This window comes from Phlebotomus papatasi, chromosome 1 (genome assembly GCF_024763615.1).
Source record: "Phlebotomus papatasi isolate M1 chromosome 1, Ppap_2.1, whole genome shotgun sequence".
Classification (NCBI taxonomy): Eukaryota; Metazoa; Arthropoda; class Insecta; order Diptera; family Psychodidae; genus Phlebotomus; species Phlebotomus papatasi.
Window position 1 is genome coordinate 58,892,150 of NC_077222.1, and position 15,577 is coordinate 58,907,726.

A 15,577-nucleotide genomic window follows, 5' to 3' on the forward strand; every position below is an offset into this window, starting at 1 on the left:
GATAGCTCTATATGGAACAGCTAGCTGTCCTGTTTTTCGAACATCTACTGACAGTTCAGTGGCGTAGTCAAAAAATCAAAACAACACACATTTCTCTGGTGCAACGTGAACAGAAAAACCACTTTTCCACTGATTTTACGTGAGTTTTGTGAAAAATGTACATTCATCATGTCGTATAGATCAGAATCACCAGATAAAGAGAAAAAGTTCTCTCTCAACAATCCAATAAAACCCCTCCAAGTGAGTCAAAAGTGGAACAATCATTTTGAGGTTAGAGACAAGCACGCCGGCTGATGTATTTTACTTGATTTTTCCAGGATAAATGGCTTTTGGTCCCTTCTTTTCTGGAAATAAAGGGCTTGGTGAAGCAACATATAGACAGCTTCAATTACTTCATCAATGTGGATATTAAGAAAATTGTTGAGGCGAACAACAAAGTCATCAGCGATGCTGATCCCATGTTCTACCTTAAATATCTCAATATCTATGTTGGGCAGCCGGATGTGGATGAAGGCTTCAACATCACGAAGGAGACTACACCTCATGAGTGTCGCTTGCGTGATATGACCTATTCAGCGCCCATCACTGTGGACATTGAGTACACGAGGGGTAGTCAAAGGGTTGTCCGGAACAAGTTATTGATTGGAAGGTAATATATTTTTGATATCATTTACATATTTTTGTCAGTTCCCTTCTAAACTACTTGTTAGGAGTGTAATTGTTTTAGTCGTCTTATTAGATCGAGTAGATCCCATTGAAATAGAAGAATTTTTAATTTTTTTTTATATTTCTAATTATGCGAAATTATTCAAATTTTCAAATGCAACCTGAAGTGAAGTTCAAAGAATTCACTTTCTATCTAGAAGGAAAGATTTATAACAAATTCCTTAACAAAAAAGTTGGATGATTTGTAAAACTTGACAACAATTACAAAAGATTGCAAAATGAGAATGAAATTCATTTATACGGGTTTCAGACTAAAGCACTAGACACTAGACAGATTTGGTTAAATTCCCGTAGATTTCGAAATCCTAAATTAATAAACAATTTTAACCCTTTAAGGACGATTGGAACACCGGTGTCCCATAAAGAAAATAATTTTTCCTGACTACCTAAAGTTATTTTTTCTTTATGTTTGTACGTAATTGCTAAGCAGAAGGTTGAAGGACTCTAGGATATTTTTCGCCAGTCTCCAGTTATTTGCTATATAGAGGAGACTGGGGCAAAAAGTAACAAATCGAAAAATTCAAAATTCAATATCTTCCAAGGTAAAAAAGATAACGGCTCAATTTTTTTTTTCTATAGATAGCCTCCATAGACCTTCTTCATTGTCGTAAGTTTTTTTAGAATTCGAACAAGGAATTTAGAAAATAAAAAATATCGAAATTTTTCGCCCTATTTTTGACATATTTTCCTTGCAGAAGATAACAATTATTACCTACTTATTTTCCAAAATTGATGCACTGGTGAATATTTTTGGATATTTTGAATACGAATCCGCTATCTATTTTAGAATTCCACAAAAGTTCTTTTCTACAGAAATCCTTTTATTAAAAATGGCCACTTGGGGCAAAAAGTAACAAAAAAGCGAAGCAATTTCTGATGTCTCACGGCGAAAAGAAACGTAATTATCATGTCTCGCCGCTTGTTGTTTGCATTGCAACGGTGTTTTACAGAGGTGTAGATGAATAAATTTTCTATGAAAATATGTCCTCTAGGTATTTTTTCAAATTTACGGAAGCCCGTAATGAAGCGAATCAAAATATGATAATACGCAATGTCTGGTACTATTTGCCCCAGCATTTTTGAGAATAGTCACAAAATTACGTTTTAGAATTTGGCTCAATAAACGTATTTCCTAACAAAATAGCAGAAAAGTACTTTCACAAAATTATAGAGCAGTAAATTTCCTATAAATCTGCGCTAATTAGATATGTTTAAAGCGCTCGAGTAGCTTGTAAAAAAATAAAATATCCGTTTTGTGACTTTTTGCCCCAGTCTCCCCTACTAAATATTTAAGGCTTAAAAATGGCGAATTTTTAAATTCTCATATTGAAAAATGATTTTAATTATTTTTTATACTTCTAATCTTTTTTTAAGCAAAACCCTTTTGGGAATAAAAACTACATTACTCATACGTAATATTTTTTATTATACTGAAAATTATTATTCATTATTATTGTCAGACAAATTTCTTAAAGTTTCGGGCTATTCTTGTACCTATCGCACGTAGAGGTAAAATTGAATTGAAAAAACTACTCGGTAACGATCTAACAAATTTAGTTAAAGTTACTTTTTTCATAAAAGAAACTAATTTAACAATTTAATTTAAGATAAAAAAATCACACGGCGCATTTTCGAACAATAAGGTAAAAAGGTAAAAAAACGTGGTTTTTTAAGCATGAAGGAAAATGGGAGGCATGTTAATGGTCCCAGGGAAGACTTATGGGGGGTCTCCCGAAGATTCCAAGTCTTTATTTCTAACCGTTTGGCGTGTATGCGTGGTAATGGTCGAATGTACGGATGGATAAACAGCGTGACGTTAAAAAACTCGAAACTTCTGGTAGATTTCCAAAATTCTACCACAATATGACCCCTTTTAGGGGTAAGGAGTCGAAATATATCTGTAACTCAAAATCAAGAGATTATACTGCTCTCTCTGTAGATTTCCAGCAGTAAAATAAAATAACTCTGGACAAAGGGTACCTCAAGGCGGACTACTTTCCACGAAATGATGATACAAAAATCCTTTTATATTATACAGATGACATAGTCATCTATATTTCACATACTCGTCAAGAGTCTATTGACAGAGGCTGAAGTAGTCCCCTACCTCAAAGATTTAAATTCCAAATTAGTAGATCAGCTATCCGACTTTTATCATGACCTGAAACTCCAGGTCATTTTGACCTGCTAAATCTCAAGCCTTAATTATTCACATCAGGTGGAGGAATCCTGAACCTCACCCAGTTTTTCTCTCAAATGAGGTGATTCCTTTCACTTCTAGGGCCAAGGACCTGAGTATCATTTTTAATGAAACTCTGACGTGGTCTGATCATGCGGCTGAGATTTGCAAGAAAGTTTTCCTCACTTTGCGCAATTTGCGACGCTTTCAGTCCCTCACGCCCCAGGGTACAAGGCTTCTATTAGTTAGAGCTTTAATTGTCCCTTTCTTTACGTACGGGGCTGAACTATTTTTCAGTGCTAACGCTGAGATGCAGAGTCGGCTAAACAGAGCTTTGAACTCCTGTGTACGGTACGTCTACGGGCTCCGTAAGTTCGATCACATTTCCCCTTGGGTGGATTCAATCCTTGGTCTTGCACTTTTTCCTTACCTGGGAGACTCGTGCTGTTGACTTTGTCTCACGGTTACTGAGTGTATCTTCCGCATCACGTAATGGTATAAAAAGTGTTTTTTTCAATTGGAGAGCAAGCAATCACAGAAGTTTTAAATGGTTACGTTGGATGGAACAAGATTTCATAAAATATTCAGCTCCATGGCTTCTCAATGTAAATTTTCTCAGTACCTAAATACGTCACCAAATACCCATTTATAATTATGATAAGTGCTGATCTGAATCATCAAGTTGATTTATTTATTAATATTACAAAGTGATAATGCAGGATTTGCCATCACTTCATTATACGATTCAATTTTGAACGAAAGATGTTCTGTTCCAACATCTTCTTTTAAATTGGAAGTGAAAGATATTCTCAGCTTACAAATAAATTAAATGGACAGCTTCCATTTGATTTACCCGGTTTACCACAGTGTTCTGTTATTGATTAATCATATACGCCCTATAGAGTATACATATACATCCCATGGCAATTATTAGCTTGCTCCTTTCAATTTTATCATTTAGAATGCCTATAATGCTGAGATCATCAAATTGCGTCCTGAGTGGAAAGACTGAATTTGAGTTGTCAAAGATGAACGAATGTCCTCATGATCCCGGCGGTTACTTTGTCGTTCGTGGTCAGGAAAAAGTTATTCTGATCCAAGAGCAATTATCATGGAATAAAATGATCACAGAAGACTACAATGGAGTGCTTCAGTGTCAAGTAACTAGTTCCACTCATGAGAAAAAATCCCGGACAATTGTTCTGGTGAAGCAGGGAAAGTACTATTTGAAGCACAATTCCATGACTGAGGACATCCCTATTGTCATAATCTTTCGTGCATTGGGACTTATTTCTGACCAGGAGATTGTTCAGTTGATTGGAAGTCAACAGAGTACACAGAAGAGATTTGCTGCTTCATTGTACGAAGTCGTGAAACTCAATGTAATAACACAGAAGCAGGCTCTTGAGTATATGGGTGGAAAGTTGATGGTTAAGCGCTTCCAGACGACCAAAGTAAGGACTCCAGCTGAAGAGGCTCGGGAATTGTTAGCAACGACTATTCTGGCTCATGTTCCAGTTGAAAATTTCAATTTTTACATGAAGGCTCTGTATGTGTCTGTAATGGTGCGCCGTGTGATGGAGGCTGAACTGGACAAGTCTTCAATGGACGATAGGGATTATTATGGCAATAAGCGTCTGGAGTTGGCAGGATCCCTCCTATCCCTTATGTTTGAAGATCTCTTCAAACGTTTCAATTGGGAACTGAAGATCATTGCAGATAAGAATATTCCAAAGATAAAAGCTGCTCAATTTGATGTGGTGAAGCACATGAGAGCTGCTCTAATAACCACAGGATTGGAATCTGCAATCTCATCGGGAAATTGGACAATCAAGAGATTCAAGATGGAGAGAGCAGGAGTAACACAAGTACTCTCACGTTTGAGCTACATTTCTGCCCTTGGCATGATGACAAGGGTTAATTCGCAATTTGAGAAAACGAGAAAGGTATCTGGACCAAGATCTCTACAGCCCAGCCAGTGGGGAAAACTCTGCCCGTGTGACACTCCTGAAGGAGAGGCCTGTGGTTTGGTGAAAAATCTCGCCCTCATGACTCATATTACCACTGAAGTTGACGAGGAGCCCATAATAAGATTTGCCTTCAATACTGGCGTTGAAGATGTTCGTCTTCTCTCTGGCAATGCCATCAATCATCCCAAAACCTTCATGGTCTTCATCAATGGCAACATTCTGGGAGCTACAAATAAGCCTGAACGAATTGTCAAGATTTTCCGAATGGTAAGGCGTCGTGGATTAATTGGTGCATTCGTTTCTGTTCACACATCCTACACACAGCGTTGTGTTTATATTGCCACTGACGGCGGTCGCCTATGCAGACCGTATATCATTGTGGAGAATGGCAAACCTCTCATGACTCAGGATCACATAAATGACATCAAGAAGCGCGTGAGGAAGTTTGCTGATCTCATTCATGAAGGATTGCTGGAGTATTTGGATGTCAATGAGGAAAACGATTCGTACATCGCTTGCAATGAATCAGAGATCACAGAAAAGACAACGCACCTGGAAATTGAACCTTTCACCCTACTCGGAGTTTGTGCGGGACTGATTCCATATCCTCATCACAATCAGAGTCCAAGGAATACCTACCAGTGTGCTATGGGAAAACAGGCAATGGGCACTATTGGTTACAATCAGAAGAACAGGATCGACACACTGATGTACAACATTGTCTATCCGCAAGTAAGTGTATTTGGAAGTTTTTATTTTTTTTAAATAAGTTTCTACTTCTTTCAATCTTAATAAATTAAAGCAAGAAAATGAGGGTTAGTAAATTATTCAATTTGGTCAGTATAAAGTAGGTCACTAAGAATTCATTATATTCCTGATGATAACACAATAATCAATGGATGTTTCAATTTTATAAATTAGATTTAAAGCTAATCATGCAACATAGATCACCATCACTGAGCTTGCCCAAAATTATTGAATTAAGGTCAATAATCATTTATCTGTTAAGTACCTGCTCATCATAACTTATAACCCTCATAACCATTTGAAAACGGTTCAAATTTGACCGGGATTTTGAGACCATTCAAATGACATACCCCAATCGGTGATAAACAATTTCTAGAGCTTTTTAACATCAAAATTGTATAATCTGAGACAGAGCAGAAGTGTGAGAACGTATTAATGGTCCCAATTGTGTGGCATTTAACTATAATCAATCTGAAAAGAAAAACTCACACCTGGCTAAAATCTTAGTCTTTTAATTTTAGAGATGCAAATGTCGTCTTGTTGTGGGTACTCTAAATATCTCAAGTCGTTATCTGAAACCGATCATTTAATTCGCAAACAAACGGGAAAATTTTATGGCCTCATTATTATCGGAAAAAAGAATTCCAAAATTCAACAAAAATAGAGTTGAAATATTTATCAATCAAAATCTAGACAAAAGGGGTCAAAAATGGTCCCATACATTACGAAATTCGTGAAAACAATAGTCCTAGAATTTAACGCTGGACTACTTAAAAAACTAATTTTTATTAACAATGCAAAAATAACCACTTCGTCGCCACTTTTCACCACTTTGCGCCAGTTTTGTAACCACTTCTCGCCATCCACTTGAAAAGGTCCAAACTCGATTATTTTAGGCAATGTTATAAAAAGAATACATTCAGCATTTCTTTTTCCTCGTGATCATCTTATTGTTACTCACTTTAAACGATTTTCCTCCAATTATTAAAGAAATCAAATTATAGGTCTATTGCAGAAAGTAAACAATGCAAATTTTATAACTGAGAATCTACGAAGTGAAGTTAGCGTCGCCTATTGAAAAGAGCTGACGACAGGTGGTAAAATCAATTCCAGAAGATAACCACTTTTCGCCATGCCTCATTTTTATATAAAAATAATATAAGATGAAATATTAATAAATTAAATACAAATTTTATATATTCCATAAGTGTAATTAATTATTCAATAGACAAATTATTTATCCAAAAAGATATTTTTTGCTTGATGATAATATGATGACACTTAGTATATTTGGTAAGAAATATTGGATTCGATGCACTTCCTTAAAATAATACTCTAAAAAATGCTCAAGATCGAAAATCCAAGAAGAATAATTTATATTTTTCGACTCTATACGTAGCAGCAGTAAAAATACAAAGATCTTTGCAGCTCATTTGTTTCACAAATCGCGAAAAATAGCGATTTCAATATAAATGACAAGAAGTGGGGCACTATGGCGAGAAGTGGTGATTCCACCCTACTCAAACTTATGGCTTACATGTGTTAGCACTAGCTGCTTCCCAACGGTTAAACCCCCCGTTGGTATTTGATTTGACATCATAAATGTCTCTTGGAGCGGCGCCGATTTCTCTTAGCATGCCTAGCGTTAGACTTTCAGTTATTCTTTCAGAAGTTGTATCGTAGAGAGTATTAGTATTGAGATTGACAGTTCGTTCATTTTGAACCATTGTAGGGGGATAAATCGTAAGGAGGAACGCTGAAGGTTCTAGACTGGAACACAGCCAAAGCGCACATCCACGCGATTGCCTTAAGGACTCCGCCTTTACAGATTCCCTGGCGGATCTTAACACATGCGGTATATCCCAAATTAACTTTTGCAACATTTACCGTTAATCGGTTCACAACCGATTTGAACCGATTTATAAGTAACTCAAAAGATATTTCAAATAGTACGAGTAATACAATTAATTTTCGGATGAAAATTACTTATTTGTTAAAAACCGATCGGAAGCAGTTCAGACTGTAAGAAACTCCAATGCCTTTCCAAAAAGTCGAAAAACAATCCCATCCCCTTGAGAAGTTTAACGATATTAGGTGAGATTCTTAACAATCTCACCTACTATAATCCTAACAAAATTTCATGTCCTCCGATCGCGCTCAAACTTGGCCAAAATGTGTTTCGCCACTTCCTGATCACGAATATATGGGGGGCTAAGTTACGTTCCCGGCCGGCCGTCCGGCCGCTCTTTGGAGCTTAATAGCTCCTAAACTAAAAAACATATCGACTTGCGGTTTTCGGCAAAGGTTATATATCGGGTGAAAATTGCAACTTGGTGCATTGACCCCCCACCCCTCCTTCCGCCATTTTGAACGCCCCCCTTTTTTTGTTTTCTCAATAGCTCCGCCCCTATGGCATCGATCGGGCTCAAATTTTAGTATGTTATAGCTGGGCCTTAGAGCTTTCCATCAATACCAAACTTAAGGTTCCCCGACCCCCCTGACCCGAGCTATAAGGGTCCAAAAAAAATTCTTAAAATGGCCATAACTCCGGTTCTAATTATCAGAATTTAAAAAATGAGGGCTTTTTGGAAAGCTCTCGTGAAATGCCACTTCTCCTTCTAACATCGCAAGTTCATAAAACCACCGCTAGGGGCGCTATTATTAAAAAGAAAATTTTTAAATCTTAAAAGTTAAATAACTCAAAAATTCCTTATGCAATCGGGCTGAAATTTTAGTATGTTGTAGCCGTTGATTATACCTATCAAACAAAAAAAACCTTAAGTCGATCCATAACCCCTGACCCGAGCTATAAGGGGTCAAAGTTCGAACATTGACCGGCCTCTATCTCCGGTTCTAATTAACATATCGACATAAATTTTACCTTTTTGGTTTCGTCTCGATGAGCACTTTCAGATGGAAGTTCAAAAAGTCACCACAGGTGGCGCTGCGATAGCGTCAAAATTCATCAAAATTCAAAATCATTTTTCTCAAAAACGGCATTGTGCAAGTTAATCAAATTTTATTATGTTGTAGTCCAGTCTAGGACGTTTCCAAAATGGTGCGTATGTGCGCTGTGGTTTCAATAGAACCGGAGATATGAGGGGTCAAAGTTCACAAAATTCAAAAAATCATATCTCCGGTTCTATGTGACCGATTTTGATGAATGAGGGCTTAAACGAAAGATCTCACCAAATGCTACAGCTTTCTAGAATATTTGAACTTCGTGGGACCAACACCAGGGGCGCCACAGTCGAAAAACCAATTTCAATATCACATAACCTCAATTATCTCGACTGTCGCTGAACCGATTTTGATGATTACTTCAACATAATTGTAGAGGACATTTGTCTCTACATTTCGTCCATACATCATTTTCCGCTCAGACTGCGCTATCACTCCGATTTTGCCGTTTAAGTGTGAAAAAATTGATTTTTCCCATAATAACGCTTTGAAATCACTCAGATGCCAATTTGACTGCCTCTACTCCACCAAGACACTTAAAATAGGGTTTTAAATGGAAAGTCCCACAAAATACAACAATTCTTTGATATAGTTGAAGTTCAACAAATGACTACTTGGGGCACTCTGGATGATAAAACGAGTTAAGAAACAAAAAACCTCGCTTATCTTGGCTTCTGAGTAATCGATGAGATCATGTTCTATGGGAAAATTATAGAGAACATTCTGGTCTACATTTCACCCATATAACACTTTTCTGTCAGTTCATCCAAATCCTTGATATTTTGGTTTAAATGCAAAATTTGTACAATTTCACGAATTTGATTCAAGATAACTGAATGGCGTCTCCCAACTTCAGCTCCAAATCGAATTTGCATGCACTCCGAGTTAGCTCACGTTAAGAATCTCACCTACATAAGCCGGTTAGGATTATCTGTCCCTTTTCGTACATAGATGAAATGTCCGCCTCTAGGCAACGTTTAATTTAAAACATATCCGAAAATGAAAAGAAATCGCACTACGTATTTTTGAGGGGTCGGTCCCGGTTAAAATCCCGAAAGTCAAAATCCCGAATGGGCCAAAATCCCAAAAGCCAAAATCCCAAAAGCCAAAATCCCGAATTCTTAAAAGTGTCATAGCTACTCCCACGATTGCACCTGCGCTTGCTGGAAGCAAAGGGAAATCTTTTGTGTCTTGAGAAATTATTCTAAGCATTTTCCTCCATATCATTTCATCCCTTTCATGATTTTGAACATTCGGAATTTTGGCCTTTTCGGAATTTTGGCTGCCACCGATTTTTGAGTAATACGGTAAAAGGTACCTACTCTTCAGAATATTTCCACTTTGTCAAGCGTTCAATTCAAACCGTAAAGCAAAATCAAGTACCTATAAAATAATTATAAATGCTTTATTTAGTACGCATACCTTTGAAGCGGTACTGGCCAAAAACCCGAAAGCCAAAAAAACGTCAAAATCCCAAATGGATTGATATCCCGGAAGCTAGAATCCCGAACGAGCCAATATCTCGAAAAGCCAGAATCCCGAAAGCCAAAATCAAATCCTAAATGGTGAAAATCCTGAAAATTACGAAATTATACGAAGGATAACACTTTTAAAAATTCTGGATTTTGGTTATCGGAATTTAACCCTTTCGGGATTTTGGTTTTCAGAATTTTGGCTTTTCAGGATTTCGATCCCATTCGAAATTTTGGGTTTTTAGGATTTTGGCTATTCGGGATTTTGACCCATTCAGGATTACTGGTTTACGGAATTTTGACCAAGACCCCTTGAAGAATTAATATGCCATGACTATAAATATAATCGCGAAGCAAAGCTAATATTTATTCTCGAAAATTTCAATAAACTTTTTTCTTCTAAATAGATTCCCCTGGTTAAAACCAAAACGATCGAATTGACGAATTTTGATAAATTACCCGCTGGACAGAATGCCACCGTAGCTGTTATGAGCTACTCTGGTTATGATATTGAGGATGCTCTGATTCTCAATAAAGCATCCATTGATCGTGGCTACGGGAGGTGCTTGGTGTACAAGAATGCCAAATGTACAGTTAAGAGGTACACAAATCAGACTTACGATCGAATCATGGGTCCTTTGAAGGATTCCATCAGTAACAAGACAATTTATCGCCATGAGGCACTTGATTCCGATGGGATTGTTTCACCCGGTGAAATCATCCACAACAAACAGTGTATGATCAATAAGGAAATGCCTGCGGTGGCTTCGATAAATCCCCTGGAGCAGAAGGATGGAGGACAACAACCGGTTACGTATACAAGTGCCCCTATAACTTACAAGGGTTCAGAACCTAGTTGTATCGAAAGGGTAATGGTTTCGGCAAATTCTGAGGAGGATTTCTTGATAAAAGTACTGCTGAGGCAGACAAGAAGACCGGAAATTGGTGATAAATTCAGTTCACGCCATGGGCAGAAAGGTGTGACTGGGTTAATTGTTCAACAGGAAGATATGCCTTTCAATGATTTTGGCATGACACCGGATATGATTATGAATCCTCATGGATTTCCCTCTCGAATGACAGTGGGGAAGTTGCTAGAGCTGCTGGGCAGCAAAGCTGCCGTTCTCGAGGGTAAATTTCACTATGGGACGGCTTTTGGTGGATCAAAGTGTCAGGATTTGCAGGATGAATTGTTTAAGCATGGATTCAATTATCTGGGAAAGGATGTTTTTTATTCGGGAACCACGGGGGAGATGATGACGGGATATATTTACTCGGGACCGGTGTACTATCAAAAACTCAAGCATATGGTTCAGGATAAAATGCATGCACGTGCTCGAGGGCCAAGGGCTGTGCTCACACGACAACCAACTCAGGGGAGAAGTCGCGAGGGAGGTCTCCGACTGGGAGAAATGGAAAGAGACTGTCTCATTTCGTATGGCGCCAGGTTAGCTAAATATTAATTTATTTAAAAATTAGACTTACCAGCAAGCTTCGTTTTTTTTTTTTTTGATTCAGCATGTTGATCATGGAGAGACTAATGATTTCCTCTGATGCTTTCGATGTGGATGTTTGTAATATTTGCGGACGTCTGGCTTACTCTTCCTGGTGCCACAGTTGCAAATCCTCGGCTAGTGTCTCCAAAATCTCTATGCCGTATGCTTGCAAACTTCTCTTCCAGGAACTGACGAGCATGAATGTGGTGCCTCGTCTTCAATTGACGAACTACTGATACTAAAATCAACACTTTTTTCTATTCAAACTGAAATGGTTACATCTTGATTAACTGCTCTTGAAATATTTGTTCTCCACTCGCTGACAAAATGCCACAAGACGAGGATACTGACGAATTGTTTCAGCCAGTTGATTATTGGGTAGAGGAGTTGTGAGAATGGCAAAGATGTGACCAAATACAGCAGCATCTAAATCAATTGGACTGCAAAAAGAATTAAATGTTATTTAAGAAAAAAAAACAAATCATTGAGATTTAATTACTTCTTGCCAAACATAAATGGTTGATCTTGCAGTTTTCCATCCAAATTCGCACACAATCCGGAGACTTTGTCAATGACCTCGTCCATGGTGAAATCTTTCCATTCCATTGCAGCAAGCTGCTTCTGGGCGTGTCGCTTCTTGCGCCAATTCTGAATGACACCCAGGAGAGGGTTGTATGCTGAAGCAATCCGAGGTTTTGTGACTTCTTCATACACATCTTCATCCATGTAGCTCACATAGAGCTAAAAGTATACAGAAGATTTAAATGGAATAGGCGACGAAAAATCGTCAGTTAAATCAGCATTTGTCGTAACTTCCTTTTGACAACTTTTCAGGAGAAGAAATTTGCAGTTCAGTTACAGTAGACTCTCTGTCAATCGGGAATATGGGGCAAAATGTCATCCGGTTTAGCGATAGAATTGAGCGTCAAAGCCTTTGTAAATTCCACAAAAAGCGCTCAATTATAAAGAATCACGATAAAATAGGAAGAACTACAGCGAATTTGAGCGAATTAGCTTCATAATTAAACGTGAAAATTGTCAACAAAATTTGTCGCCCGATTGAAAAAGGGCCAATTGAGCGAGAGTCTACTGTATATCAATTTCCAGGGGCATGACATTTTCTATGTTTCCTATATGTTTCTAGCGAGCCGAAAAAACTTTTGATTTTATTAGCTGTTTTCTGTCAGTGTAGAATGAATTAGCAAAAAATATAAATGCAGAATAAAAGCCAACTTAATATTGAATAGGCACTTGAAAACCCCAAATTGACAACCTACGTAGTTTTGGAGATATCTCATGAAATGTGTACGAAAACAGGGAAAAAATTGCACTAAAACCGGTCGCATTTTTCAGAACTAATGTCACCCCCTGTCAATTTCAATGACTATAGTGATAATAAGCACTTTTATTTGACTAAATTAATCCATTGAACTCTTATTCCTGTCCCTAAGCTTTTATTTCATAAATTTTATTGCATAAATTTTGCGCGCCGTGTCGCTTGTTTTGTTTTGAATTAATGACAGATGGGCAGGGATTTTTTATTAATTTTTTCTCACAAATATTGAATTAAAATGATTTAACTCATTTTTACCTTTCGTTTGCTTATGCCCTAGACACACTTACAACTAAAGTCCAGAAACGACTAAGCTCGTTCATAGCCAAGTCAGTTCCTGACATACTACAAATGAGGCTTAGCATTCACTGGTATCCATAAAACATAACTTTCCTGTGTTTTTATGCATATATTTCTACTGAAATGCACTAGTACTCCTTTGAAAACGAAACTACTTGTAAATTTACTTGACAATTCACTTATAACAATAAGAATTATTCACTAGAATCGCGGAAATTGGCTTAAGTCGCGAGTTAGCTTCCACCTCACAAATAATTGTAATTAACAATAATTATTGCACGTGTACTGAGACATGAATTTACAAATAGTTTCATTTGCAGAGGAGTATTAGTGCATTTCAGTAGAAATATCTGCATAAAAACCCACGAAAGTTATGTTTTGTGGATAGCAGTGAATGCTAAGCCTCGTTTGTAGTATGTCAGGAACTGACTTGGCTATGAACGAGCTTAGTCGTCTCTGGACTTTAGTCGTAAGTGTGTCTAGGGCATTACAATCTTCAGTTTTGTGTGACAGGTCAGAGAAAAAACAACAAAATGTCGCTCGCGACATTTTTCATTTTCAAGTGGAAAAAAGATTGTTTTAAATTAAAGTAATCTAACTGTAGTAAGAATCTTATTTCCTGAAAGATATGTTCTTCTAGTTTGTATATTTCAATTGATAAGTGTGAAAAAACTAGAAGTAAGAGTTTTAGAAGAAAAAAAGAAAGACCGCCTGTGGGCGGTCTTATCCATTCAAGGGTAAATTTTTCAAAAATTACCGATTTTTTTTATTTAATTGTTTTGGTTGTTCTAGTAAAATATATTATTATTTTGCAATATATTAATCATGGAAAACAATTGAGATTACACGAAGACTGTCCAGAACGAGTAAAATTGTCGATTTCTGCGAATTAAGCGAAATTGATAAAGAAGCAGACTTCAACAGTGAAGATGAGTTTCCTAATTCGTCCTTTAATGCTCCAGATCGTGAAATAAAACCATAAGATGAGCAATGCAGTTCAAAGGACCTTCAAATTATAAAGAAGGTGACGTTGTGACGTTTTCATAGCTGATCTGTGACCTATTCGGTAAAAATCAGTCTTATTGAAACACATTGAGCTTCATTAACGTCTAATTATAAAAATTATAAACGTTTTATTCCTAAAAATTATCATTTCTTATAGATAATCATACAACATTCATCCATAAAAAACGTTTTAAATTCATTTATTTTACTATTTGTTCACTATTTTTCAATTAAAATATTTCAGTCTTTTTATGCCTTAAACCGATATGACCGCCTGGAGGCGGTCTTTAGCTTTTCTCACCTAGCGCCCAAATGGAAAGAGATAATGAAGAATGGATGGTATTTTTGAGTTCAGTGGACCATTAATTACCTTAGACAAAATTATTTAATTACTTTTTTTTGGATATTAAAGAAAACACCGTTAGAGGGTTAATGTTGCATTATTCGCAATGTCTTTGGATATTTGGAAAAGTTTGTGAACGTTTTAATGAGAAATATTACATTTTTGCTGCAAATTGCAAGCCACGCAAACGAGCAAAAGAAGTTACGGCAAATGCTGAAAATTTTGTATGGAAATTTGTCATAACTTCCCTAAAAATGGAAGTTACGACCAATTCTGATAAATTTTTCTTAATTACGGGCACTTTACGATAATTTTTGTTTAAAATAAATTTTAATGGGCTTATAAAAGTTTCTTTTTCTCAAGTGCGTTTAATAAACAAAATTACGCCGATTCTAAATATGTACATATCCCAAAATCGCAAAAATGAAGTTACGACAAATGCTGATTTAACTGACGAAATATTTACATATGATCTTTTACCTCAGCGTAAGTAAAGATGTTGTCTGTGAGTGATAAGTAGGCCCTGGCATCGGATTTTTCCTCTTCCGTAAGGTTTTCAGTGAGGCAAATGCCCTTTTTCTCCACCAAATTAACAATTGGTTCGAATTCTGAGGCGAAAAAGGCGCCAACTCTCAGGAAAGGTAGTCTTGTTGTTCTTCCAACAGAAGTCATGTATTCCGCATTTGTTACAAATTTTACATCGAAAGGGAGGTTGCACATCTACCGAGGAACCAAAGTGTAATTTGAATTTGTTCTGCAAGAGCTTTCAGATGAGAATCTGGGATACTTACTCGAAGATAAGTCTTCACGGCCAAACAACTTGAGTTCTCTGGAAGAAGTATGGTTTCTGCCTCATAGGGCTGATAAATCTCAGCATCTCTCCATGGTTCTTCAGCTAGAGACTCTTGTCTCAAGTATTCACCGCCTATGATTGATGGTACAACCATATTTTCCAAGAAAATCTACACTTTTTCCCGAGAAAAACAAAATCAGCTGATGGGGGGTGGTTTTCAAACAAAATACAGCACAGCGTAGCAAGCCTAAT

General features: G+C 37.0%; 2 protein-coding genes across 2 annotated transcripts; one reads left to right on the forward strand and one right to left on the reverse strand.

The window, feature by feature from the left end:
- The first annotated feature begins 36 nt into the window (after positions 1–36).
- LOC129809459 (DNA-directed RNA polymerase III subunit RPC2) lies at positions 37–12,032 on the forward strand. Its single transcript, XM_055859284.1, has 5 exons — positions 37–240; positions 318–649; positions 3,867–5,607; positions 10,463–11,502; positions 11,574–12,032. Exons 1-5 carry the CDS (start codon positions 169–171, stop codon positions 11,785–11,787), a joined length of 3,399 nt encoding a protein of 1,132 aa, XP_055715259.1. The 5' UTR covers positions 37–168; the 3' UTR covers positions 11,788–12,032.
- Positions 11,791–15,563, reverse strand: LOC129809473 (metaxin-2-like). Its single transcript, XM_055859306.1, has 4 exons — positions 15,324–15,563; positions 15,013–15,252; positions 12,051–12,292; positions 11,791–11,991 (listed from the first exon to the last, which is right to left on the reverse strand). The coding sequence occupies exons 1-4, from the start codon at positions 15,477–15,479 to the stop codon at positions 11,838–11,840; spliced, it is 792 nt and encodes a 263-aa protein (XP_055715281.1). The 5' UTR covers positions 15,480–15,563; the 3' UTR covers positions 11,791–11,837.
- Positions 15,564–15,577: the final 14 nt, after the last annotated feature.

Excerpts from the sequence above, each read along its gene's own strand:
- LOC129809459 (XM_055859284.1), top strand. The coding sequence starts at position 169 with ATGTCGTATAGATCAGAATCACCAGATAAAGAGAAAAAGTTCTCTCTC. Across the intron at positions 241-317 it reads ATCCAATAAAACCCCTCCAA|GATAAATGGCTTTTGGTCCC; the intron begins GTGAGTCAAAAG and ends TGATTTTTCCAG. Across the intron at positions 11,503-11,573 it reads CTCATTTCGTATGGCGCCAG|CATGTTGATCATGGAGAGAC; the intron begins GTTAGCTAAATA and ends TTTTTGATTCAG.
- LOC129809473 (XM_055859306.1), bottom strand. The coding sequence starts at position 15,479 with ATGGTTGTACCATCAATCATAGGCGGTGAATACTTGAGACAAGAGTCT. Across the intron at positions 15,253-15,323 it reads CCGTGAAGACTTATCTTCGA|ATGTGCAACCTCCCTTTCGA; the intron begins GTAAGTATCCCA and ends GTTCCTCGGTAG. Across the intron at positions 11,992-12,050 it reads CCATTTATGTTTGGCAAGAA|TCCAATTGATTTAGATGCTG; the intron begins GTAATTAAATCT and ends TTCTTTTTGCAG.